This window comes from Gymnoscopelus braueri, assembly GCF_963280865.1.
Source record: "Gymnoscopelus braueri genome assembly, chromosome: 12".
Classification (NCBI taxonomy): Eukaryota; Metazoa; Chordata; class Actinopteri; order Myctophiformes; family Myctophidae; genus Gymnoscopelus; species Gymnoscopelus braueri.
Window position 1 is genome coordinate 32,720,604 of NC_137614.1, and position 27,355 is coordinate 32,747,958.

Genomic DNA, 27,355 nt, shown 5'->3' on the forward strand with positions numbered 1-27,355 from the left:
CTGGAGTATTTCCAATTTTCTATACTTTTACTTCTACTCCACTACTACATCTCAGAGAAAAACATTATAGATTTATTTGAAAACTGTAGTTACTAGTTACTTTGTAGATTCTGATTACAAAACATTAACCACCAACCAAATATTTTTAAAATATCCAATCTACAAGCTCACAACGCGACGCATTGTGAGCTTGTAGATCTACTATTTTCATCTATACATTTGAAAACTTGTGAAATAGAACATTCTGCATAATGAGTACTTTCTACTTTTGGTACTTGAAGTACATTTTGATACCAATACTTTTGTACTCAATTTAAATTTTAATCCCAAACTTTGACTTGTAACTAAGTATTTCTACATTGTGGCATTGATACTTTTACTTAAGTAAAACAATATGAGTACTTCTTGTCTTCTTCCACCACTGGATAAAACCTCAATGGATGGATGGATCCTCCTGTCATTGGAGTCACCCGGACGTAATTCTCGTAGCACCGGAAGTAGAACGAAAGTGGCTTGTTCAGACTTCCGGTGTTGTTTAATACCGCGGAGCATATTTCAGGTTTGTGTGAATCTATTATCAACTTTAGAGAGTCTTATTTCTATAGCATGGAGTAGCTAGTGGCTTCAAGGCATTGTAAATAATAACATGATGTCAAATATATGTGTGTTTAGAGCAACAGTGACTGATGTGAAGCACATAAGACGTTCATTTTGCGCGTTAGCACAACGTTCTGTTAGCCTAGCTTAGCTCACTCGTGCTGCTAGAGATTCAACTGTTGTACTTGTAACATCTATACACAAACAGTGGTGGAAAAAGTACTCACCTTTTTTTTTACTTGAGTAAAAGTATCAATACTGCTATGTAGAAGTACTCTGTTACAGGTAAAAGTCCGGAATTCAAAATTTACTTGAGTGAAAATACAAAAGTATTGGTATCAAAATGTACGTAAAGTACCAAAAGTAGAACGTGCTCATTATGCAGACATGTCCCGTTTGAAAAGTTTTCAAACGTATACAATGTGAGAAAAAAAAATCTTTTGAAAATAGCAGATCTACAAGCCCACAATGGTGAGCTTGTAGATCTGCTATTTTCAAATGACCGAAATGTATACAGGGCTGAAGTGGTTAATGTATGTTTTTAATAATAAAATCAAAATCTACAAAATAACTAGTTACTAAAGTTTTAGAGTAAAAGTACAGTACTTGAGTACATGTACGTAGTTACCTTACACCACTGATAATAATAACAGCTCAATTCGCCTTTCCTCGTTATTTTTGAAATGCTGGAAATTACATTAGGAAACATCTACTGATATTAATGAGCTATTATTAACAGTTATAAACCGTTATAACGTGTGTCACTCGGCATCTGTGTCCCGGTTAATTAGTTAGGCTTATTAGATCAACTTTCCTCAACAGCTTAACATCAATAAAAGACGGTGTATAATCATAATATAAGTACGATTTATAGTCATTATTTGATCATTCAATATAAATAAGGTTTTAGGCCTACAGAAAATAAGTCACTAGTTTGTTAGTCGAATTTGACAGGTTGAATTCTGTGTGGCTGTTGTTATTATTTGTACTTACTTACGTTTACAGGCTGGTTTTTAATGTGTATCTTGTGTATTGGGAGCTTAGGGCTGCACGATTACGACTAAAATGATAGTCCTGATTATTTTTCTGAATATTCTAATCACATGATATTGATCACTCACTGTTAATAATTTTGGTGGAAAAAATATATGATTTTTTTTAAAAATGCATTTGGTTACTTGTTCATTGCTTATGGTATATTATGCCAAATATTATGTTTTCAATTCTGATTGTGATTTTATTGTTTGTCAGTGAGCTTGATAGGCTTGGAGGTGGCCTGTACAATGATCTGATTGTTAACGCTTCTTGTGCAATGATGAGAAGACTTAACAGCTTACCAAAAAATAAGTTTAAATTAATTGCCAAGTTTCACAATTGCATCATTGTGAAACCTAAATTAGGATATTTCTATTAATTGTGCAGCCCTATTGAGAGCATGTGTTGTTTTTTTAATTGCCCTACTGCAGTGCAAACTAAACATCCTTTATTTTGGGGCAATGAATAAACCCTTGAATTTAAGTCTTTAAATATCCCCATATCCACCCACCAAAATATGAGCATCAGTTTGGATTAGTGTGTTTTTTTTGTATTTTGTTCTTTTACCAGTGATTGTGAGACGTTACTGCTTGATTGGATAACATGCAAGGCACCCAGGTAACCATAGGAAACAAGCTCAGTCCTTTTCTTCCCTTTTTATAGTATCACTACCCTGCTACATTTGAGAAACAGACACAACCAATTATGACTTAGGCTTTATCTCTCATTAATTACTCCTTGACACTTCCCCTGTTCCACAGTAGCCCCTTTGTTTCTGTTTGTCTTCTCTGCATAATGATTGGAATTAACCACGCTGAACTTGCATCCCCATTTTGGGCATGTTATATGTGTAAATTATTTATTATTATTATTTTTGGAGAAATAAAATTGTAATTAAAAACATGTTATCAAACATTTATTTGTGCTTAAGTGGTTAATATCACCAGGGAGTGAAAGCCACCATTCCCTCATTTTATTTCATATTATTCATTATAATTCACATGGATCTTCAGTGATATGATGCTTGCTTTGTGTCTGTGCTGCAGGCGGTGGAGTGTGGGCGCCGATGGGGGACGCAAAGGACACCTGGAAAGTGAAAACACTCGACGAAATCTTACAAGAGAAAAAACGCAGAAGAGAACTAGAAGAAAAGATAGAGCCCAAACGCCAGAAGAATGTAAAGCGCCACCCAGTTACCCAGTTACATTGTGTTATACTGTACATAATTGATGTACATAATTGATGTATGTGTAGACATGTTTTTTTAATACCAAAACAAATGTTGTACTGGGCAGGATTAGAAAATGTTTGGACTTTTTTAGTTTCTGATTAGAATATTGAGTATTATAATTATTAGTATTGCAATCTTTGTTAATATTGATCTCGGGATCCACATGTGAATGACGTTGCTCCGATAAAGATCTCAGACTTCATGTGGCCTGAGACATCAATCATTTATGACGTCAAGACTCTATGACTTATCTGTAATCTATGATGTATGATTCCAAATTTGGGCAAGGTTTCAGCTCGATCTGAGTCCAATTGACTTCCATTATAAAAGTGTAGGTTTTATTTTAGGCCTTGGTCAAGTTCATTTCAAAATACAGTTAATTAAAACCTTGCAGTGTGGTATTCTAAAGCAAGGCTATAGATTCTGAAATGTACCAGTAATATTGCTCATACTGAAAAGGAACTCAGTCGTGTTGTTTGTGCTCTTCTTGTATGCAGTTGGCTTCGTGTCCTGTGCCACAGGCGGATGGTCGGGAAGCCAAACGGGACACTCTGGAGGAAGGAGAACTACAGGACCAGAAGATGGAAATAACAATCCGTAATTCCCCCTACACACGGGAAGACTCCACAGAGGACAGGTACACAGAGATTCCAATGTTTCACATTACCTTTTGAGAGGAGTTCAGTGTTGAAAATGAGGCATTTAATAAATAGTAATGATCTTGACATTATTTGTTTCCTTTGCATTGATTTCAGAGGAGAAGAGGATGACTCACTAGCAATCAAGCCTCCCCAGCAAATGGCGAGGAAAGACAAATCTCACCACAGAAAGGAGGAGAAGAGAAAAGATAAAAGACGGCATCGCAGTCACTCTGCAGAAGGAGGTGCGTTACTGTTGCTGGTTTTGTCATTTAAAACTGTGTTGCGGACGGCCTGATAGCCGGATGGTTGAGGAGCCTGGCAGTGGGGTCCCCAGTTCGATTCCCAGGTCAGCCGGACATTTGCTGCGTGCCACTCTCTAGCTCTCTCCCTGTTTCCTGTCTTTCTATACTGACTGTCAAATAAAGAAAGAAAAACCATAAAAACAAAAACTGGAAAGGAATATTTGCTAACGTCACTTCACACTTTTTCATCTTCACAGCAGGAAAACACGTACGGCCCAAAGATAAAGAGAAAGAGCGGGAGAACGAGCGCAGGAAGCGCCAGTGGGAAGAGGACAAAGCCAGGCGAGACTGGGAGAGACAGAAGCGCAGGGAACAGGCCAGAGCACACTCGCTCAGAGAGAGGTGACAACCGGCCGCTCAGACCACACACTCACAAGTACATGTTGACTCAGACGCAAAACTGTACATTCTCTTTTACTGCAGGCCTACCAGATATGAGAATGTGATCACCATGAGTGACTGTGACAGGGTTTCCCCCAGGTATGTCTGCTTAATACCCATGCCCCTCTGTTAACATCAGAAATAAATACATTTTTGTTCAGGGGAACATCTGATTAAGACTTGACGTATGACATCGAATCGCATGGGGTGATGGGGATGGGGAAAAGGGCCATGACAGTGTTTTCTTTGTTTATTTGTTTGTTTCCTATATTCCCTGTCTGTTTTATGTCACCCTTCTGTGTCATTTTTTATGTGACTTTACATTATTGAATATTTTGAAACAAACTGGTTTAATATTTTAGATTACTTCTGTCGCACACACACACACACACACACACACACACACACACACACACACACACACACACACACACACACACACACAGGTGGGGGAGGGAGGGGGGAACTTGAGCACCCCAGGTGCCACAAATTGTGCACAACGTCTGAGGGAAACCCTGTCGGTGTCTTTTAATGATGCACACAATGCTTGGATGTAGGGCTGCCTGTCATGCTCATGACATTTTACTTCATTGTCATACAAATACCATTAAATTGTGTTTTTGGCATTGAACATTAGAACATGTTATGGATGGAAATTACATTTCTGTTTGCCTTTTAACCCATTTAGACCGGGAACATAACTATACCTTTCAATCCGGGAACCCCTTTTGGGGTAGTTGTTGCCATGTACAGTATATAGCAACATAAATCCTGACCTAGTTTTTCAGAAAATTTAGGTCAGGATTTAGAAGATCCCCCTCAGTTCTAAATGGGTTAAGCTATATAAAGAAATGTCTGACATATTTAATAATTTCGTATTTGAATTGCAAAATATTTTTTAAAAAATAGTGGAAGTAGCCGATAGCTATTTCTGCTATTTTTGAAAAATGTTTGAAAAACATTTTTCTACATGGAAATGCTTGACGATTATGCAAATAATTGCGATTATCTCAAATAATTGATGTTAGGCTATGTAATAATTGTTGTGTCCTGCAGACAGAGAGAAGAGGGGTCTGTTTCAGAGCAGAGCTTAGGTCTCTTGACAGGATTGCCGTCTTCTCCGCGCTACAGGGACAGACTGGAGCAGCTGGAGCGGCAGCGCGAACGGGACCGCAAAGTCCGCGAGCAACAGCAGCAGAAGGAGCAGAGGGATCTGAAAGAGCGGGAGAGGAGGGGGGATGAGCGACGCAAAGAGCGTGAACCTCGCAGAGAAGGTTGGTGGCTGTTCTTACTTCTCACCCTGCTGGTGCCTATAGACTGGAGTAACCCAGGCGTCGAAGCACTTGGGTTATACTGTTGCACCTTAAGTATTGAATACATTTAATTGATTGACCCAGTTCCTGTTCCCCAATAGGCCCACTCTACTTTTTGAAAAGCAGCAATGTACTGTACATTTTAGCTTGTGTTTTCTTCAATGCTGCTGTAATGTCTTAATTTCTCTCTGGAGTATCAATAAAGGTATCTCTCATCTAATTGAATGACTTGTGCTTCCCTCCACAGTGCCATTGCACCACCGGGCGCTACCCGACGAATACGGCGACAAGGCCAAACAAAGCCACCGTAGCCGCAGTCCAAACCGAGCCCCGCGGGACAGATCAGAGCACAGTGAGCCACGGAGAAGTGGAAGTGAGGGTAACTTCTCAGCGCCAGCCCAAACACATTGATCACCAGTGCAAATGTATTCCTCTGCAATAACCCCTGCTTTTTTTCTCCCTCCAGTCTCTAAGGATGACAGGCCTGAGGACAAAGACCCGCTGGCAAACCTGGAGGACATCAGTGACAATGAACGGAAGACAAGCACCGCAGAGTCTTCTATAGGTAAGAGAATTGTCACATAGTATTGTCAGCAATCTGTGGATAGGACATACTAACACCAGGGGATAGAACATCCTAGCACCGGTGGATAGGACATACTAATACCAGTAGATAGGACAGCCTAATACCAGTAGTTAGGACATACTAATACCAGTAGATAGGACATCCTAATTCTATATTCTCCCTGGTAGCAGATAGAATATCATAACAGCAGGACTGTGTTCTACATTCTTGCTGCTAGTAAAGGCCTTGGTCCCTCTGTTTTTCATCACCTTTGCTTCATTCCCTGTGGAAACAGCAGCTGCCATAATAAAACAAATTAACAAGACAACGGCTGTTTAAGCTGTTAGTCTACAATAGCAGTCATACACAAAACTGTTATTCACCAGACCCCATTTAACCAAGCATGAGTATTAACAGTAGATACTGATTTGGCAAGGACTTCTGTAGCACAATCCATAGTGTTGAAACATCTTTTAATGCTGCAGCGTTAATCATCCTAATAATCCATGCATCAGTTCTTCAGTTGTTTTTATTGTTGTCCAGAATAATTTAGATTACGTACAACACTGGTTGACAAAGTGTATATTTTTTGGTCCCATTCTGAATTTGGAGCTTTGTCTCTGATTCTACTTTACCTAGAATTCACTGTGAAGGCTTGGTGCTCAAGCAGAAAGGCCATTGCCCCTTGTGGCAGATGGGAGAATGGCTGTAATTTCTTTTACATCTCTGCAACAAATTGTCAGACCATCACCCTGTGTGATCCTGACGGGTGAGAGCTGTCTTGGTGCACAGGACTCCTGGCCAGTCTGACTCCGGTGCATAGGTTGTGTGTGGTCGAGAGAGAGTGCTCGTGTTGACGGTGAGGCTGGCGAGCAGAGTGGTCGCTTGGAGTGCATTATTGGCCACCTTGGGACCACAGTTACAAAGATCATAGATGGACTTGACATAGTGTATATTGATCATTGCTCAGTGGAGTATTATTTGAACCTCATCTAGCAGGATCAGCATCCGGCTCAGAAGATGGGGAGGATGATGATGACGATGAGTCCAGTAGCCAAACAGAAGGAGAGGAAGGGGAGGAAGGGGAGGAGGAAGACGAGGAGTCCGGGTCAGTTTCAGGACGATCTGACCAGAGCGCAGGTACCACTACCAATGATTCTAAACTACTGCTGTACTACTCTCCTGTTTCTTCTAATTCTGCACTGCCATACATACAGCACGATTACATGTTTGCATAGATTGTGCCAAATCACAAGTTGTCTCAAGACACTTTACAGCAGAGAAGCAACATTGTCCCACCCTGAGCAAGCATTTTTGCGACGGTGACATCGAAAACTGGAAGAAATGTCAGGCAGTACTATCACATGCATGCAGTACTATCACATCATACACTCACACGCTTGTTTTTTTGTCTCTCAGAAGATGTCAGTGATGAGGAGCAGTCTGATGAGTTCAACGAGGAGAGGGAGAATGGGAACCACATTCCCATTCCTATAGGTAGACACTTCACCTGACTATGTTTGCGTTTGTCAATTCATTGATATAATAAATACAATTTAAATATATATATATATATATATATATATATATATATATATATATATATATATATATATATATATATATATATATATATATATATATATATATATAAATAAATAAAAGAAAAAAGAGCAAAGTAATCGATAGACTAAAAGAAGGACATAATCAATATTTGCAGTCCTAATGGTCACATTCTCCCCCTCAGTGCCGGAGTCGCGCTTTGACCACGACACAGAGGAGAGCGGTGAGGAGATGGACGATGAGGATGAGGAGGAGGAGGTGGAAGAGGAGGAAGCAGGGGATGGCGACCCCAGCCCCCACTCTCAGACCCACTCCCGTTCCCCGACCCCTGAAGAGAACTACATCCCTGACTCTCCCCCCATTTCTCCTGTGGAGCTGAAGAAAGAGCTGCCCAAATATCTCCCCGCTCTACAGGTCCGTACCAATGCACAAGGGAAATTAACAGGGTTGCATTGCTCATGGGACGGCCTAACACGCCGTGCAACAACCTTTTTGAACAGGAGCACGCACAGGCACATGCATAGATTTAAAACAACTTTAAATTCACACCTCAACAAAGTTTACAAAGGCTCCCGACTCGCATCAGGTGAATTAACATAGGAATGAGCCTAGATGCATATCAATTGTCCATTGTGTGACCTGTATTGTAGGTGTTAAGCGACGTGCGCGACGCGTCACATCATTAAAATAGAGTGAAACCACGTTCCAATTCAGCAATGCAACACTGGAAATTAACCACACAAAACACAAGCAACCCGTTGGTTGTGGCAAGCAAGATTGTCCCCTATTCCTGCTTCTTGGGTAGAAGAGTTCTTTTAACTCCAAAGAGTGTAAAAATGGAACCAAATGGACCCTTAGTTGTCCATTTGTACACTAAGCCATAGCACTCTCAGACAATGGGACAAAAGGGACCTGTACCATAACACAAATAAAATCAAGGTCAGAGAAAGGGTTAGAAAGTAATGTATTAGTCAATCACATGTATATAAAGGAATATTAGATCGAGGAAGATGTGGGAATAAATATATTTTCATGAATTTTTTAGATCTACCCGCTACTGTGACCACTTCCAGTGGATACAAAATGGTTCCCCGCCCCAGATGTTGTAACTGAATTCATCATCTTCCTTGAATCTCAATGGTTGCATCATGTTGTTTTTTAGGGCTGTCGAAGTGTTGAGGAGTTCCAGTGTCTGAACCGTATAGAGGAGGGGACTTACGGTGTGGTGTACAGAGCCAAGGACAAAAAGACGGGTAAGAAAACAGGAAGGACACGTCTTTCACGTGTCCTTTAACCACAAATAAATCTGTATTTGCAATTTGCAAACCAACGAAAACCACATCTTCATTTCACAGACGAGATCGTAGCCTTGAAGAGGCTGAAGATGGAGAAGGAGAAGGAAGGCTTCCCCATCACCTCGCTCCGAGAAATCAACACTATCCTGAAAGCACAGCACCCAAACATCGTCACAGTCAGGGTGAGAAAACCTCACAAAAGTGTGTGTGTGTGTGTGTGTGTATATATGTATGTATGTGTGTGGAAAATACAGGAAGGAGATGGAAACCGATGATACGCTGTGGTGACCCCTTATGGGAATTAGCCGAAAGAAGAAGAAAACACTGTGTCGGAGAACTCTCAGTATAAAGCTGCAATATGGAACTTCATGAATAAAATGTTGATTTGTCCAATCTATAGGGTGGTAGAGTATGTTAATACAATATAACTTGTACATCTGCAGTGGTTGGTGGTGGTTCCATTGAGATATGTAGACCCTGATGTTTGGTAGGTTGACAGGTAGCCCTGCCTGGAGCTCAGAAGCCCAATATCTCCCCTGACCATGTGGGGATTATCTCTTGTATGAGCAGTAGATGTTTTGTTTGGTTTCCTGCATGGGAGACCCAGGTTTGAATGTGGCAGCAATTAACTTTCTCGGTAGAGGCCATAACATTTACAGATTGTAGCTTGAAGAGAAGACGGCGTTTGTTCTCATAAAATGTAAATGTTTCCCTCAAAAGGACATAATCGTTTGTTTATAACATGCCCCTAGGCTTTAGACAGTGGGTTCACATTATGTAAATGTCTGCGTTTAAAAAAATATTGAAATGAAGTGCAAACAAGCTGTTTGCAGAGAAATAAGCTTTTCCTATTTCATCTACTTATGCTCTTGAAGTAAAGTTTAACCTCACCCCCCAATCTGCATTAGGAAATCGTGGTTGGAAGCAATATGGACAAGATCTACATCGTTATGAACTACGTGGAGCATGACCTCAAGAGTCTAATGGAGACCATGAAGCAGCCCTTCTTACCAGGTAACATGAGACGCACTCTTTCTGTTTGTTCGGTTCTGCGTAATAAGCAGCAGCAGATCAAAAATGTGCTGTTTCTAATAGAACATAATTCTGAAGTGGTGTCTGTCGGTTTACCTAGCCGAGTTGGCCATGTTTCCCCACAGTGGGTTTGTTCATATTTACGTAGTGTGGCCTGGGGTTTAGCGCTGGATGCCTCTCTTCTGCGCTGTTAACCACTTAAACCTTTGTGCCGTCCCTATTCGGTGGGACGAACAGCCACCGAAAGTAGCCAATCTTCAAGCTCACAGCGCTTTTAGATCGGCTAATTTCTCCGATATTTAGTGTAGAGCGAAAACAGGAGGGGGGCCTAGTATAGACCCCTGGTTGGCCCGGTCTGTCACTGAAGACCCTCATTGTCTGCCCTGTCGTCCACTACAGGCGAAGTCAAGACCCTTATGATTCAGCTGCTGAGAGGTGTCCGCCATCTCCATGACAACTGGATCCTCCACCGCGATCTGAAGACGTCCAACCTGCTGCTGAGTCACAAAGGCATCCTCAAGGTACAAACTACCCCACTCCAAAACACACTGAAGAGGAACTGGCAAACAATGTTTTCTCTCATTTTCAGAATTCCTGCAGGTGGTGACTGCTCATAAGTCCAACATCCCACTACTCCGACTACGTGGCTTCCGCGTGCGGTTAGGGTTAGGGATAGGGTTAGTAATGTTGGAACAATGATATGTAACCCCTGCAGGTAGCTAGCTAAACTCTCATGGTGTTCGCGTGGGATGATATGCCTATCTTAGCCACAGTGACATTGGACTTCTTATACTGGAGGGAAATAACCTACACTAAATAAAGTATAAAACATTTCATCAGATAATATTTGCTAGAGTGTTCTAATACAGATTACTTGTAACAGTACAAAAGTATTTACGATTCCATCAGTAAGTTGCAGGATTTAGATGAGTGTATGAGGGCATCGAAGCATGGTTTTGTCCAGAACTATTGAGGTCTGTGATTCTTATTCCTGATTTGCACTCCTTTCTCAGAGAGAAAGAATACACATGACCTCCATTTTAGGACTTAGTATGAAAGCTAGAGGACAAACAAGGGCACATATGGGCATTATATTTCCTACACTATGACTTAGGGTAATTTTAAAATTACCCTAACGCAGTTCCTCTGTAATGTTGTGCAGCATCACTGTTTAGCAGACCTGCTTTGACAGGCCCACTTTTTTGCCACCTGTCATGTCTTCCTGCAGATCGGAGACTTCGGTTTGGCCCGGGAATACGGATCTCCACTGAAGCCCTACACGCCCGTGGTGGTGACGCTGTGGTACCGTTCTCCAGAACTGCTGCTGGGAGCCAAGGTCAGTCACTGTCTCACTGTTACAGCCACAACTAAAGAAACATTCGGTTCACCTTGTGACCAGAAACGTATGAAGAGGACGCCCTAAGGATTAGTTTTTGAAATACATTTTTATGTTATGTTTATTTGTTTTATTGCCCTTTCGCCTCTCGTTGAAAATGAATTACAAGGCACGTCAAACACTCCCACGTGAAAAGCCCTTAAGACAGTAGGAAGGCTGCTTTGTCTGTGAGAGATCTCCTCCAGAAGAAGGACCTGTACGAAAATTGATCTACAAGCTCACAACGCATCTTGAGGCGACACGTTGAGAGCTTGTAGATTCGCTATTTTTGGTGAGCGACACCGTTTTCACAACAAAGTATAAATCAGGCGTCGTTCTGTTCAGACCGAGGAGAGCCAAGAGAGGGATAAGAACACAACAAGTGGGAGCACGGAACACTCGCAATGCATCATGTAGTTTCATAGCATGTATACACATACACAGCAGTATTTAAAGCCAAAATAGGTCCCAATGAAAATATCTCCACGCACAAGATGAAGCGAAAACCAGTCGACGTTTAACGTACGGTACCGTCACTCGCTCTCTCAAGACACATACTTACACATGTTTGATCGCTTTCCTCCAACTAAAACATGCTCCAAAAAATACAAAATAAAGCCACCCTTTCAGGACATGCAGCGTGTTTTTTTGTCCATCAATCCCAAACAGCCACCTTAGTGGTGCCCAAGGCGAGATGACACTAATCCTGTTTTGCAGTCAAAGCACATCAGCATTCAGACTGCAGACTTGAACATAGACACATGCCTGGCAGCCCGTCTAGGCCCCTTTTTTTCCCCCCTCTCTCTAGAGTGACATGGTGTTTGTTCTTCTCTCCACAGGAGTACTCCACAGCTGTAGACATGTGGTCAGTGGGCTGCATATTTGGCGAGTTCCTCACCCAGAAACCTCTTTTTCCTGGAAAGTCTGAGATTGACCAAATTAACAAGATTTTTAAGGTAAGATGCCCTCATTTGCCCCCCCTACAAAATGAAGTAATTTCGTACAGTGATATTAACAGCCGCTTAAGTTTTTTTTCTCCTGGTGAATGTTTATAGTTTTCATAGTTGGCTACACCAATTATCCTGTAGAGATCATTATGCACAAAGCATGACAGGACGGTGTGTTGTGTTGCTGTCATTCAGCCCTCCCTGTTCACCTCTTAGGCCAGCCTTTATCCAAGAAGAATGGCCCTGTGTCACAAATATGCTGTGACCCTCGCTTTTCTGTGTTGTTTTTTAAATTGAAAACTTTGTCTCTCTCAATCAGTGGGTCAGGTCAATGAGTGGGTGGTTCGGTACCCAAAAGCAATAGTAAAACACACACAAAAACTTCGCCAACTATAGCCGATCTACAAGCTCACAACGTTGAGACATGTTGTGAGCTTGTAGATGTAGATTTATTTTTGGCAAATGTTCCCCCACAAGTGGTTAGTGTATTGGTCCCTGAATTTCGGATCAGTGAAACCTAAGGTCCCAGTGGGGAAACCAGTTGTGAAGCACTGAACCGAATGACTGTGTGGTTTCCATTCTTTATGCACACGGTCCAATAGCTAAATGGTGTATGTTACGTAATAGTGATGAATTGAACTGCTGAAATATGTATTTGGACTACTGTGGGTCTCTCTTGGTCTGAAGTTGATGAAATACCTCAAGACAACCGTGGGGAGACCCGCCTGGACGTAGTGCTCTCTGCATGACAGCTCTATACGTCTTTGTTGACTCGTATGTGTTGACACCAGGATTTGGGGTCGCCCAGTGAGAAGATTTGGCCAGGCTACAACGAGCTCCCTGCTGTGAAGAAGATGACTTTCACAGAGTACCCCTACAACAACCTGCGAAAGCGCTTTGGTGCGCTGCTCTCCGACCAAGGCTTTGACCTCATGAACAAGTAAGGCTCCTCAAGGCTGTTTGCCTCCGCACTAAAGACACAACATCACAGTCCACGCATTCTGCTGTATATTCTGTCTCGTGTATATCCTCCTACTGTAGTTTGCTGAAAAACAATGTGATGCGCCTGATAAAGTTTTCCACACCAGTTCTTCTAGCTGGTTAGCTTATTACAGCAGACTAATGGCAAACCAAACAGACAGGTGGCTGCATATTTTAGGGTATTGCAAACCTGCTGCTCATGCCGACCACTTTAAAGTTGTTTGTCCGTCTAGTATTATGAGGAAATGTTTGGCCTCAGTAGATTTCTGTAGATTTCAAAGACCCATTCATGTGATTTAGGCAGGTCAAACTGTTTTGTGCTTATTTCCGTTTCATTTGGTGTAAACTTACTACAACAGAACAATGAGATTCAAAATGCTAAGAGGCCTTGAATTTCTTTGTTTATCATGTGTTATTTACCTTAGTATGATTTAAAGTAATATAGGCCTTTCATCTATAATGCTCAAAGATCAGCATAGTAGATGTTTAAAGGTTTATAGTTTGCTGCACATTTCAAGAATAGAGCCATAAAATGTGGTGGACTATTTTAGCTCACATCATAGAGGACCTTCGGTCCATCCACCAACCCTTTATACATCCGTGCCAACCACACCCCCCTAAGCTGGCACCTATTTCCACCCAGCTGGACATTGTTTACACTGGTAAGGATGCCCTGTAAGGATTTAGATTTATAGAATTATTGTTGGTCAACATAGTCAGCCAGAATTACAAAACAATGTCTGGGAAGTGTTTTTTCTTCTCAGATGTTGATTGAAGAATAAGGTGGAAAACTGACTAAAGTCATTATGCTTAAAACAAATGACTGTTTTGGCAGCAAGTTATTTCCACAACAAGATTTTGTCCAAGAATAATTGCTATACCTTGATGTAATAATAATCTGCTGTCCCAACTTATGCCGTCACGCTTTCCAGGTCATTTGAGTGAGCGCACTTTTGGCAATCTGGCCTAAAACATGACAGAAGTAGCATCCTGGGAATTCATCAAAGTTCCTCAATGCCGTTCCATCTTTGTGGCACACAAACTCAGGGCTGGTGCTCGCACAACTGAGCCATGGGTTTGAGAGGAATTGTTTTACTATAAACCGTTGTTTTTACCCCAAAAGATTAATGGGCTCATGTTTGCACCATCATACGGCATAGTATAAAGTAAGCATTAGCCTGCACCTGCGAGTGGAAAAACCATAACATTCCATTATCTCACAGCTGAGTGGTGCCACAACACGTCCTCTCGTGTGCCTCGAAGAGTGTCGCACTTTAGCGGAGGTCTGGCAAACTTTACAGCGATCATAAGAGCCAACTCAGACAGTGACCTTGAGACAGTCAAGTCATGGGAGGTCAGCGGCTTTGAGAGGGATTTCAGAATCAAAGCTCTTCAAACAAAGCACAGTTTAGCTGAAGGCTACGAGTGCAGATTGGCAGGCAGACATTGCAGAGCTGCTTGGAATATCACACCCCTGTGTGCAGGAGAATGTTTTAAGACTAGCCCATAGAAATGGAGAATTATAGAACAGACCTTACGATTCATAGCAATGGAAAAGCCTCTGTGACACGTTTGTTCGATGTAGAGTTGTTCTGCACGCCATCTAGGTCCCTGTCCAAAGTAGGTCGTTGTGAACACGCGGTTATGACTTATCTTACAGTTGTATGCTATGTGGAAACTGGCTTTGAGGCGCAACTGATTTCTGAAGCCTATCAGGCCATAGAGTACTGATGTCCTGACGTCAACCCACATCCCCTGGGTCACAGAAATGTTTTTCCCATTCAAAATCCCGTAGACATTTTTTAAGTCGCGTCATAAGAACTGTGTTCCAAAAGTAAAAAGAAAACAAATGTGTCCAACTATTCTGTCAGGGAGGCGGCTCTGTCATTTATGATATTTACTTACTGTATATTTGATACCATCTGTGTTTGGAGAAACTTTAATTCTTTCTGCGTGGTACCTGGAAGTAATGTTGGAAACTACAGTAGGAAATCACGTGATTCACTGTCACCACTGAAGCACGTCACGCTCTGTCAAAATATTAGAGATGCCTTAGATTTTGTGACATTTGTTATCAGTGTGAAACAACTGAGAACTGTACGCTACTCTCCTACAGAAAGAATGACAAAATCGTGGCATTTTTTTTACTTAGTTACTATATTCCATTTAGTAACTGCTGCAGTAGGCATCCTTCCAATCTAAAGTGCATCCATCTATCTATAAAATCTTCAGAGGCCACATTTTCTCAAGCAACATTCTCTTGACTCTCAGTAGTATTCACATCAGACAAGTTCACAGAGCAGAAAGTCTGCACACCTGTAGATCAAAAGGTGCGTCAGAGAAGACCATGGGCCAGCCAACTGTCGTAGAACAAAGGACTCCTGCATAGTGTTCTTCCCTTGAAAATAAAATAAAGCAATAAGTCGCAAGAGGCCATGGTTTACCGTAGATTTTACAACGGCTAAGAGGCGCAGCAAGCCTGACGTGGTGTGGAAGGCTTCCGACTGTTGGCCATGGCCTTGTGTGACTTATTGCTTTTCTTACACGGTTAGCAAATATGGCGAGATGAAAATCATAGACATATCCCAATTAAAACCATTTTTAAATTTAATATCAATTTCACCACAACAATAACTTTCAAGAATGTAGTCGACTGCTAGCACAAACCAGGAAGTTGCTGTGCAAATGAATGGAATGTACCTTTTGAAACAGTCACGAACAGTAATGCATCCATTTCCATATAAATATTTAAATTACTTAAGTCAAGGCGGAAACCTTGCCCAAATTTGAACACATAGATGTCATAGATGACTGAGCCACATGAAGTCCGAAATCCCAGGTGAAGCCATGATGTTCCCATGTGGATTTATGAGATGAGTCCTTTGTTCTACATCAGAGAAGTTAAAAGAAGGTATAGGGCCTTAATTGATTAGCACCCACTCATTCCCTGTTGCTAATGTGATCTGTAATTCCAAATCTTTGCTGAACCTGTAGCGCTCATCAATATATTAACTTGAACCTCAGTGGCCATATTGTCCAAATTGAATTGTTCAATCATCGTAAGGGGAAACAATTGCCAAAATCATCTGTCACTGTCCTTTTCACTTGTATTTCGTAGAAGTCAGATTTCACTGAATCTGAAAATAAAACACTGCGTTTTTACATCGTTGAATTGCGTAGTGAAGACAGTTTGGATCTAAAAAAACACCAACGCTCGGTCCATCAACGCAGTCGTGTTGTCCAGACCTCTCGTGACCCGTCGGGCTGTTTTCTCAGGTTCCTCACCTATTGTCCCAGTAAGAGGATTCTGTCGGACGAGGCGCTGAAGCACGATTACTTCCATGAGACCCCGCAGCCCATCGACCCCTCCATGTTCCCCACCTGGCCGGCCAAGAGCGAGCAGCAGAGGGTGAAGAGAGGCACCAGTCCTCGCCCGCCCGAGGGAGGCCTGGGCTACAATCAGCTGGTAAGGACATTAGGCTGCATTCTCTCCATTACATAGATCCAGCCGCTCTCTGAATGCCATCTGTGTGCTAAAGAGATTACAGACCTACAGTCTTCTGCTTTGTGTGTCTGCTTACTTCCTGCTTGTGTTTTCCATGATAGGCAGCCTTACATTCCTAATGCTTTCAGCACCATTTGTAACTCGCTCTCAGAGTTAAATGAGCACTGATTTAACTTTTTAGTTCCCACTCTGTGTCACTCCTCGTCAACTTGCACCGATGTTTGCATCCGTTATACAGGTACTACTGTGAACTTATGCTGTGAGGTAATTATCTTTTTCTTTTCTTTTTTTCACCCTGTGTCATTTAGGGGGATGATGACCTCAAAGACACAGGCTTTCATCTGACAAGCAGCAACCAGGGAGCATCGGCCGTGGGCCCAGGTTTCAGTCTCAAATTCTGAGTGGACCGCGCTGGAGCTCACAATGGTCTGCATGCTGTATAGCGCCTTCATCCAAAAGCGCTTTTCAATGTGCGCTACAATCACACCGAAAGAGACAGGACTGCCAGCCTGATGGAGAGTAAGGAATCATGAGAGTTCTGCTGGGAATTTGACTCATTCAGTTCTGTTGGACATTGGCCTCATTCAGTTCTGTTGGAAGGCAAACTCAGTTCTGTTTGGAAGTTGGACATATTCAGTTCTGTTTGGAAGTTGGACTCATTCAGTTCTGTTTGGAAGTTGGACTCATTCAGTTCTCTTTGGAAGTTGGACTCATTTTTGGAACGGCCCATGATGTCCTGGGGTGAAAATTACAAATCTTACTAAAATGGTCAAGACTGTTTGCCACACAACAGGATTGGTGGCTAGACCTTGTTAGAATTTCCAGAATTCTTCTTCGTTTCCTCACCCCCGTCCCACTCGATGGCTGATTTTCAACTGTAACAGTATCTTTTGAAGCCATTTCACAAATGTGACAATGTCTAGCTCTTCTGGAGGTGCAGCATATGTCCTCCTGTCTCTTTGTAGTGTAGCTCTTATGATTTCTTGTATTAAGTTTTCCTTTTTTTATGTGCTCTCTGAAAGAGGACCAGATTTTAAACGGCTGGTATTTCCTGACTGCAGAGGCTACTGTATAAGGACACAGCATTGGCTCTGTTTTCCCATCCATCTCATTGTAAGATTTACCTTAACGGCTGTCAGCTTGCATGCTGACAGAGGACGTTGTTTTTGCTAGAAATAAAGTTTGAAATGTTATTTTGTCTGCCATCTCCCCCCGTATTTATAAACTCTGTCTGAGCTATGCAAACACAGCCCCACGCTGCCAGAGTGCAAAAAAAGAAAAGAAAAACGTCAAGCCAAAAAAGAAAAATACCCCCCCAAAAAACGGCCTTGAACCCAGCTCAGTAGCAGCCGTCCAAAAGTGATGTCATTCTTTGCACTGCACACTTTGTCTCAGTACTTTGTTCTTTCGAGGGAAAGAGCGCCAGACCCCGCTCTGCCTTTGTTGTTAAAGTGGCTCCGCGACTTCAGAATTAAAACAATAAATTCTTTTCGATTTTGAACCGGAGAAAAATAAACAGTGAGTCTCATTCCTGCAAGACGGCTTGGCTGCTCAGACTGGAACACACACACACACGCAGCAAAAGTCCCTCGTCTCCGGATTACTCCAAACCGATACAAAATGGAAATGTGCATTAATCACTTTTATCTATGGGTCCCCCACAAGCCCTACTGTGGATTACTGCACCTGATGTGGTGAATAAGTCTGGAAAGAGAGCTGGTAGTGGAACAGACTGAGGTCTCTAGAGGCGGAGGCTGCTGGCCTCACTCAGAGGCTAGTAAAGTAAGCTAGACGTCTGAGATGTTCCATATGTGGATGAAGGTCCAAACAGTTCCACGGAGTGTAGACAACATTGCTTATTCTGGCCCAAGTGCTTTGGTTTGGTCAGTTTGTAAATTCTTCAAATGGCATGCAGCAGAAGGATCTTTGTACGGCGTTTACACAGTCTTCTGCTTGTTTCAGATTGTCTTCTGTTGGGTGTCGTGACGCACGTCAGTTCTAAATACCAGTTCACAAATACTTTATCTCAGAATTACAGTAAATATGAGCGAACTTGTGTACCTCGTTTTGTTTTCCAGTTTTGTTTTCACAGAAATACTTATTTGTCACATAACTTTTATTTGTGCATGTATGAAAATGCATTTACAGGACAACAAATAATGCACAAAAGTGAGTAGTGTGTGAGACAGTGGAGGGTGGGAGGTTAAAAAAGGAAAACTACACAAAAAAAGAAAATATGTGCCCTGGTGAATGAGGTCCCCTTTTGACTATTGTGTGTGAATGAGTGTCTCTCTCTGTCTCTATATTTTTGTAATACCCAGTGCATCTGTGCTGCAGGGTGCGCGGTGTGGGCTTCAGAAGCGCACTCGCACCCTCCAGGAGTAGTTGGTGAGGACCTTGTTCTTTTTCTTCACAATACAGGTGTAGGTGCCCTCGTTGATGGCGTTGGCTACGATGCTGATGTGGTTGTCCTTCAGCGAGATGTACCCCGGGTGGGAGTATTCCAGCAGCTCTCCGTCCTTGTACCAGCTAATGGGGAGGGGGGTCATACATAAAACAGCACTCAGTTAAACACTATATATACATATGGTGTCCATATTTTGGGCATGTCATTATAGGTAATATCTTTTCCAAAATGGCAAAAGTAGGAGATCAACACGTCGCCATGTGCCACATTGTGAGTGGTTGCATCGTACGACAAAGTATATAATGGGACATAAGTGGTCAAATGAAATCGCATCAGCATGGGCAAGTTGGGTGTAAAGGCATGAGATGAGAAGGGCGCACTCACTATATTTTGCCTTTCTTTGATGCAATTTTCTTCCCACAGCGGAACGTGAGCTTCTTGCCCTCAGCCACCAGCTTGTGTTTGGTCCGCGGGGGAGCGGGCGTGGGCGCCACGGTGGGGAAGGGGAATTCTAAAAGTGAGGACAAAGGAGGTCAAATATTGTGTAATTATTCCCTGCAACGCCAGACCACACAGTCATACTCCTTTGTCATTGTCATGTTTTTTTTTTTCAGATTCGTGGTTTGTGTGTGGGGGTGATCTTTTTATTTCAGAACTGTCACCATAACTTTTCCTCACACACATCTTAACATACTTTTGATGACGTGCAATTAATATTGCATCCAAACTGTCAAAATTCCTGTACATGCCCCACTCCCCCAACCTTAGACCTTCTGGTGTTGTGGGCTGTCTTATCAGTGTTAGCTGTCTGGTTTCTGAGGAAGCACCACAGGCACGGCCTCGCGGTCAGCTGAAAAGTCTACTCGAAAAAAGAAGGGGAAAAAAAAACAGTCGCTCTCGTTAATGCCGCAAAAATCCAATTTGACCTTCTGCGTCTCTAACCCTCAAGCCACAGTCTGAAATTCCAGCGGTTTGGAGTCACTCAGGAATTTTTCCACAGCCGAACAACGTCTCCCAATCAGCAATGAGGAACAGATTACCCGGAGCCAGGAATCATATCGTCTCGCTTCTATCCACACTGTCCCTTGTTACAGACCAAAAAAAAACAACAGAGAAACCCACAACAATCTTATGTGCTGTGATGGTTTAGGAGGAGCCATTTCCTGTTGTGCAACCAGAGACCTCAGGACTGATGTATTTGAATGCAAGTCTACGAAAGGAGTACGGCTGTTGAGTGCTGACACAGACCCGCTAATTTATTGAATGCGCTCCTAATGGGTTAAGCAGTGTATGTCCAGGTGCAAAGCTCAAGACAGGTTGCAGTTGCGTTTTGTTGTGCTCCGTGCCTTACACAAATTGCCTCTCTGCGGACACTGGAGTTTTCCGAGCCTAAATAACTCTTCCTGAATTAGTTTCCCCCCAGTGGCAAGTGCTAATCTGTTTTAGAATCAGATGTTTGAAAACCCCCATCACAGCTCCACATGGCTGGACCTGCTGGCTCCCGTTGCTCTGTTGGCAAACGGTTCACAGCGGCTCCCGGCAGCAGACGATGGAGCGTAATCTTTTTTCCTCTGGACTACTGCTCTGTCTTACCGTAACAAAAGTCACAGCTGGAGGGGCAGTGCTTCTGCATGAGCTTGCGCTTGCTGTCGCAATAGCCTTTCCTCGCCCAGGCGGGACAGATAAATAACCGATCCAAACATCCTGTAGGAGAGTAAAGATGGAGCAAAGAGGAGGGAGGGATGAGAGAGGGATCGGAGAGCAGCTTTCGCTCTGCAGCGCAGGAATTTGGACTGATAATCTGCTCTTACTTCTACTGAATATGACTCGCCAAAATACACACATACTAATGATGACTCACAGTGAGTGTCTACTATATTCAATAATGCCACGTTGGCTTTCGGAAGCAACTGTGGAACTGATGCCAGACCTCCCGCGTGTTCTCCATCCAGAGTTCCTAATCTAGGTGGTTTGGATTCTAAATGAGTCACGGCGATCTTATACAGTACTCACATGTTCTACAAGTCTAAGAATAGGTGTTAATCAGACTGCATTCTAGAGTGAGAGAATAAATCATGCAGAAACAAATGTACATCTGAGAGATGAGAGAGAATTCTTGACATACCATAGAGTCGGTGCAAGCCCCACACTTCGTCCTGTGAGATTAGCTTGCGCCCTGTCAGAGTTGCATTCAGGTGCATTATAGCATTGGGGTTCAGAGAGTGCATGAGTCCCAGAACGTGACCGATCTCATGTGCTGCCACGTGGACCAGGTCCGTCAGCCAAACTCCTGCACAAAGATACCATCAATTATTTTGCATCTTGGACACTGTGCCCCTCTCTCACAGACACCCTTTATGCAAGTGTTCTCAAGTCAAGTGTATTTGGTGTCGGTAAAGATGAAACAGAAAGATTGACACAAAGGTACAGGCCTTTCTTCCAGCTGAAACGCATGTTTCCCAGAACCCAGTACTCATGGTCATCAAAGTGGATTTCCCCCGTTGGGGGAAAGAAGGCGTGGGCCAGCTCTCCAGTGATACCGTCAAAACAGTGGTGCAGGTAGGACTGTAGACAGTCTGTGTGGTTGATGGGATAGAAGCCTGCCCGAGAAGAGAATTGAGATGAAGAGAGAACGCAACAGGGAGAAGGAGAGTCATATCTCAGAGCCAAGAAGGGAAATCCTCACTCCAGCCATTCTGTTTTGCATACAGTACAACTGGGACATGATGAATTATGGAACAAAACTTTTTCTACAAACCCCCCACACAGGATGACAACCATTTTTCTCACTTGCACTGAGAATTTATGCAGCAACAAGAATCCCAGACACTGGGGCTGTCTCCCAATGGGACGGACAAGGCTTGATTTACTTACTTACTACACCATGGTCAGACATGCTTGGAAGATATTCTGCATTTTTTTTCTCTTTCAAAAACGTTTTATGAATCACACTGAATATCAAATTAGCCATAGCGTAAAGATACTAAAAGGAAAAAAAGAAGGGAAAAAAAAAGCCAAATAAAAGTGTTGACAGGTTTGGCGTTACACACAGGTCCTATGAACACAGAGAAAAGCAAGTAATGACAAAAGCAGAAGGCCCAGAACTATGCACCGGGGAACATCTGTTTGTGACAGAACATGCCATGTGCCCACCTATCTTAATATCCGCGTCTTGGTCAGCTGGCACCTCTCTGAAGCTGAAAGGTGAGACATCGCTCCACATGCTGAAAGCTTTGGCGATACCCTTGCGTGTGTCACTGGCATTCATCAAGTTTGTTGGAAAAGAGAGAAGTCTGTAGAGAAACAAGAGCATCATCTAGTATACAACCATTTATCTTCAGAAAGAAAAACAATGAATAATGATCAGACAGGCCCTAGAAGCAAGAGGGAACACCACAAAAACTTCTGATATACTGTTACCTCAGCATTACTAATCTATGATCGCTCTCAGATGTATTTATTTTCCTTTGGCCATTTTATGGCACTACACGCCCCCTTTCTCTCAATTTAGTCATTATATGCCAACTCCCAATTTTCCTCACATGTGTAGTCCCTGTCACAGCTAAGCCCTACTGTTGGTCACATGCAAGGTTTCACCTGACCGTGAGGAGTTTCACCAGGAGGACATGATGCATGAGGAGGAACACACTATTCCTCCCAGTTCCTCTCCCTGCTGAACAGGCACACTGACCAATCTGTAGTCACTAATGCAGTGAAAGAGATCGCCCTCCCCAACCAGCTTCCCTGCCGCAAACACAGTTGTGTTCGTTGGAGCACCCGTCCAAGCCGGATGCATCCCTTAGTCTCCACGGTGGTGGGTAGAAACTTTACTCCTGCACCACACAGATGCCGCATTTTACGGTAATATTTTGTATGTTGCTCTATTGCTTTAGATCAATTTTGGAGCCGTTCGTCTAGGATGAGGATTTGGCATGAAATGGATTACAGTCAATCTTTGTACTTGTATGTGAGCTTGAACTTGTCCCATTTGAGTTGCTCCGGGGTGAGGGTGTAGCGCTTGTTCCTGGAGAGATGGAGCACTTGCGAGCGGGCGTCTTTCCGGATCCCAATGAGCAACACACTGGTGTGAGCTTCTTCCTTGGACAAATAAAAATCTTTGATTAACCACCTGACACATGATCCAACCGTCTTGCTGGCCTCCACAGGAAAAGAACACTCGAGAAGCACGCGACAGGACACAGACGGTATTGTTCAGTTGGTGGTGAAAGAGCTTCTTTATGGGCTGAAATAAGCTAGACTGAACCTTAAGGGCCCTGCTTGGGTTTCACTCTGAAGACAATACACTCTGACACCGTGATTTAGCTGTAATTAGTTTTCCACAGGGTTTCAAACAAAAGCAATATGGTATAATGTTGTATTGCCACATTTTAGACTCTTGAGAGATTTTGACATGTCTCGTGAACATCAAGGTCTGCTGTGATTTTACTGTTACTACTGCACATAACTCTGCTGTTATTTCAGCGCCTTGCATGTGAATGTTACGTATTACATTTTCATGCAAGAGCATTCCATCTCATGGAAAAAGGAAGCGGTCAGCAGTAAAAAGCGCTTTCCAAACGTTAAGTATGATACATTTTGCAGATAGATTGTGTCTGATGTCCCTTCGGGGAGGGGCAAAAAAGACTCCCCAAATAATAACACCTGGGTTCTATTCTCGTTTTACAGCTTTGAAAGGCTGACTATGGGTAGTTTTTGTTTTAGTGCTATCGTAAATATGCTGTGACTGGGCAAGTTAAACTGTAGGTCGGTTTTATTTGGCTGCAATATACCATAATATCACTTGTCCCAGTTGATTCTTTTTTTTTATTTATGGAAAAAGGAGGTGAACTGATAAATGCACGAGTTCACCAACTTGAAACTGAAGCGTGATTCTGACCATGGAGGATTCCAAACAGAAACACTCCCAAAATACATTTTATAAAGTAATAATGATATGGTTTTTATACATTTTCTGTTTGCCAATAGAGTTAAGACTTTCCTCGGTTCCTGTTAACAGAGCCAAGGAGGTGCACATTAAACCAGACGTTTATTACTCCTGAAACTGGAGAAGGCATTCTGTGCTCCTCCAACTACATGAAAGCTGCCCATGTACCCTAAATCTTTATCCTTTGAAGGTATTTCATGTTGTTTTAAGCTTCTACCTTTGGCACACACACACTGCTTCTGCAGTTTCTTGTTTGGCAAACGTTGAAGAAGGAAGGCATACATCAAGTCTACCCCATTTACCCTACATCTAACCCCAAGATTAATAGATAATTTACCTGCATAACCATTTACCTCCTGAAATCACCAAACAGAGCAAGCCAGTGTGCACTTAAGACTATTCTACGCTTAGGTTCCATTTGAACACTGAGTTAAATTGACACTCAGGACTATACTGTATATTGGGGATGAGTAATGATGGGATTTTTTGCTCTACTGTAATCATAGTTTAATATTTTGTACAATAATTGAATTCCCCCTCAATGTTGCTGGGTGAGTGTGTAAGATATGAATGCAATTAAGATTATTTTAAAGAGAGGTGATGGTTTCCACCCATTAGATTAATGGCTCAAATTCTTCATGCAAAAATGTAGAAGCCACAAAGCGACAACAATATAGTAATATGTTTCCATTTTTACATTTATTGGTAGAACTCTCACAAGGTCTGACGGTACAGAATGCCACAGTGTGTTTTAAATGCTTATACAAATAAAACTTGTTTTCATTGTTTTGCTAAAAACAATTGCCATGGGGGGACAGATGCAGTGCTTTCCCATCTGCAAGTATGTCATCTGAGGATGTTTATATATAATAGGAAATGACACATAGACAACGCCATGGATAAGGGAGGTCTGTCCCTCAAGGGACTGGTCCTCAGCTGTGTTATCTTACACAGTAAAATCCTCTTATGTAACTCTAAGAGTATACTTACACTCGCAGAGTTAAATAAACACAGTTTACTGTTTATATGGCTGTAAAGCATGGGAATGATCCTGAGAGTTGGTAGTTTGTCCCATGTTGGTTTGCAGTTGAGATGGTGGAAACACTTGTCCAGCTCATCTCAATTCACTTCTGGTCCTGTTTCACGTTGCTCTTTTTAGATCATCTTTTTAATACCCACCACATGAATACATCAAGACAGAGGTGAGCGTGGTAGTTCTGATCAAAGATCATTGATCCAGTCACACACTCGCCCACAATTGTATCTTATTAGGCCCCATACAAGCAAAACGTTATCTTTCAGTTTTATTCTTTCTCGATGAATTGAATACACAGGACCTCAATGGAAATAAGCCCTGGGCTTTTTTGGGTTATCCTTTTAGCATCCTTTTGTATAAATCTGTACCACTGTACCTTTTTTGCAAACTGATAATAAAGTACTCAATCAATCAATCAATCAGCTGTGAGGTTGAGAAATCTTGGTCATTTGAACGAAAGTGCTCAAGGTGGAATGTTTAAACTTCTTCAGGAATAGGTGAGTGAGTGAGTGAGTGAGTGAGTCATGCCCTCTAATTCGCATCCCAAGCCCTCTAATTCCAGCAAGGAGGGATGTTTTTTTTGTTTCGTTTTTTAATAACAGTTGCTTTAGATCTACGGTCTTCTATTTAGTTGTTCAGGTTATAGTAGACTATTAGTCAATGTCAGCTGCAGATAAATGCATAGATTCTACTCAAGTACTGTACTTAAGTACAATTCTGAGGTATTTTTTACTTTACTGGAGTATTTCCAATTTTCAGTACTTTTACTTCTACTCCTCTACATCTCAGAGGCAAATATTCTACTTTTACTCCACAACAATTATTTGAAAACTTTAGTTACTAGTTACTTTGTAGATTTTGATTATTATTACAAAACATACATTAACTGCTTGCAGCCCTGGCCATTTGGCCATTTGAAAATAGCTGATCTACAAACTTGTAGATCTGCTATTTTCAAAATATTTGAATTTAGAAAACTTTCAAAATGGGACATTCTGCATAATGAGTACTTTCTACTTTTGGGTACTTTAAGTACATTTTGATACCAATACTTTTTGTACTTTTTACTCAAGTAAATTTTGAATTCCGGACTTTTACTTGTAACAAGAGTATTTCTGCATTGCAGAAGTAAAAGTGTCAATACTGCAATTTGCAGTATTGACACTTTTACTTAAGTACAAAAATGTGAGTAGTTTTTCCACCACAGTGGTCCAACCATACCTCCAGCCTCCAGGTAGGGAAGGCTCCCGCGAGCAGAACGCCGCCGATCAGCACCGTTAAGACGAGGAGGAGAACTCTCGCTAAGCTTCTGACAGTCTGGTGCTGCATGGCTGCGATCATATCACCCTCCACAAAACAAAAAACAATCCCTCAACGAAGACTTAGACAGATGTACCATCTATTCCCGTGGTGGACATCAGTATTCGTCCATTGCATATGCTTTATAATAAATATAATATTCTACTGTAGTTGTAGCGGTGATAAATAGAGACGGCAGCGCAGTCCAGCCTGCGGACTGGGTTCAGAACCAGTGTTGCCAGGTTTTGCGAGAGAAATAAGCAACCAGGTCTAGGAAAACAAGCCCAAAAGAAGCAACTATAGGCCACATGAGCACTTATCGGCTATTTTTTTGCAATAAAATGTGGAATATTTGGAATATTATGGCACACAACTTTTTCATGAAAATATTTGAGAACCACTGGTTTGAATAATTAAAACATTTGGAACCAAGCAAGCCTAAATAAGCCAAGTACACTTTAGAAACAAGCCCACACAACCGCAACTACCAAATTTTACAAGCAACTTCTTTACAGGACAATAAGCCCAAAGTCGCTTATAATAAGCCGACATGGCAACACTGTTCAGAACTTCAGACTTCAGACCAGACGTCTGCAGCTCTGTTCACCTCCTCTCTGGCCGCCAGGGGCGCTGTTCCGCACCGTCTGCCAGGTGCAGGTTTCACATTACTTCAGATGGGGCAGCATGGGGTCACAGTCATAGAAAGCAGAGGAAGTCTATGAAAAATATCATGGCACGACTTCTGTGTTTCTAATAAAACTCAGCTTGCTTTAAAAAAAGAAAGAGAAAAGTTTTGAGCCTAGGCAACCGAGTTGTTGAAATGAGCTATTGTAGAAGTTGCATAATATACAATATTAATGTATTGTATAGTATGATAATGTTGCAGTGGTGTAAAGTAACTATAA

General features: G+C 42.2%; 2 protein-coding genes across 14 annotated transcripts; one reads left to right on the forward strand and one right to left on the reverse strand.

Moving 5' to 3' along the window:
* The first annotated feature begins 522 nt into the window (after nucleotides 1-522).
* Nucleotides 523-17,956, forward strand: cdk11b (cyclin dependent kinase 11B). 13 transcript variants are annotated; one of them, XM_080445412.1, is made up of 22 exons: nucleotides 530-559; nucleotides 2,203-2,250; nucleotides 2,679-2,809; nucleotides 3,361-3,500; nucleotides 3,619-3,746; nucleotides 4,004-4,148; nucleotides 4,230-4,286; nucleotides 5,244-5,461; nucleotides 5,748-5,879; nucleotides 5,967-6,065; nucleotides 7,062-7,205; nucleotides 7,485-7,562; nucleotides 7,813-8,042; nucleotides 8,791-8,881; nucleotides 8,984-9,105; nucleotides 9,832-9,937; nucleotides 10,355-10,476; nucleotides 11,184-11,291; nucleotides 12,170-12,286; nucleotides 13,069-13,217; nucleotides 16,535-16,724; nucleotides 17,072-17,956. In XM_080445412.1, the coding sequence occupies exons 3-22, from the start codon at nucleotides 2,699-2,701 to the stop codon at nucleotides 17,162-17,164; spliced, it is 2,580 nt and encodes an 859-aa protein (XP_080301538.1). In that variant the 5' UTR covers nucleotides 530-559; nucleotides 2,203-2,250; nucleotides 2,679-2,698; the 3' UTR covers nucleotides 17,165-17,956. The 13 variants fall into 13 exon arrangements, with proteins under 13 accessions (XP_080301543.1, XP_080301538.1, XP_080301545.1 ...); XM_080445419.1 differs by having other exon boundaries at nucleotides 7,488-7,562; XM_080445418.1 differs by having other exon boundaries at nucleotides 7,065-7,205.
* mmp23ba (matrix metallopeptidase 23ba) lies at nucleotides 17,757-26,683 on the reverse strand. The gene is made up of 8 exons (XM_080445425.1): nucleotides 26,373-26,683; nucleotides 23,132-23,268; nucleotides 22,324-22,463; nucleotides 21,603-21,770; nucleotides 21,296-21,460; nucleotides 20,764-20,874; nucleotides 19,555-19,681; nucleotides 17,757-19,292 (listed from the first exon to the last, which is right to left on the reverse strand). The coding sequence occupies exons 1-8, from the start codon at nucleotides 26,490-26,492 to the stop codon at nucleotides 19,118-19,120; spliced, it is 1,143 nt and encodes a 380-aa protein (XP_080301551.1). The 5' UTR covers nucleotides 26,493-26,683; the 3' UTR covers nucleotides 17,757-19,117.
* Between the last annotated feature and the right edge of the window lie 672 nt (nucleotides 26,684-27,355).

Excerpts from the sequence above, each read along its gene's own strand:
- cdk11b (XM_080445417.1), top strand. The coding sequence starts at position 2,699 with ATGGGGGACGCAAAGGACACCTGGAAAGTGAAAACACTCGACGAAATC. Across the intron at positions 5,880-5,966 it reads ACGGAGAAGTGGAAGTGAGG|TCTCTAAGGATGACAGGCCT; the intron begins GTAACTTCTCAG and ends TTCTCCCTCCAG. Across the intron at positions 8,043-8,790 it reads AATATCTCCCCGCTCTACAG|GGCTGTCGAAGTGTTGAGGA; the intron begins GTCCGTACCAAT and ends GTTGTTTTTTAG.
- mmp23ba (XM_080445425.1), bottom strand. The coding sequence starts at position 26,492 with ATGATCGCAGCCATGCAGCACCAGACTGTCAGAAGCTTAGCGAGAGTT. Across the intron at positions 23,269-26,372 it reads TCCCTACCTGGAGGCTGGAG|GAAGAAGCTCACACCAGTGT; the intron begins GTATGGTTGGAC and ends TATTTGTCCAAG. Across the intron at positions 20,875-21,295 it reads GGGCTTGCACCGACTCTATG|GATGTTTGGATCGGTTATTT; the intron begins GTATGTCAAGAA and ends ACTCTCCTACAG.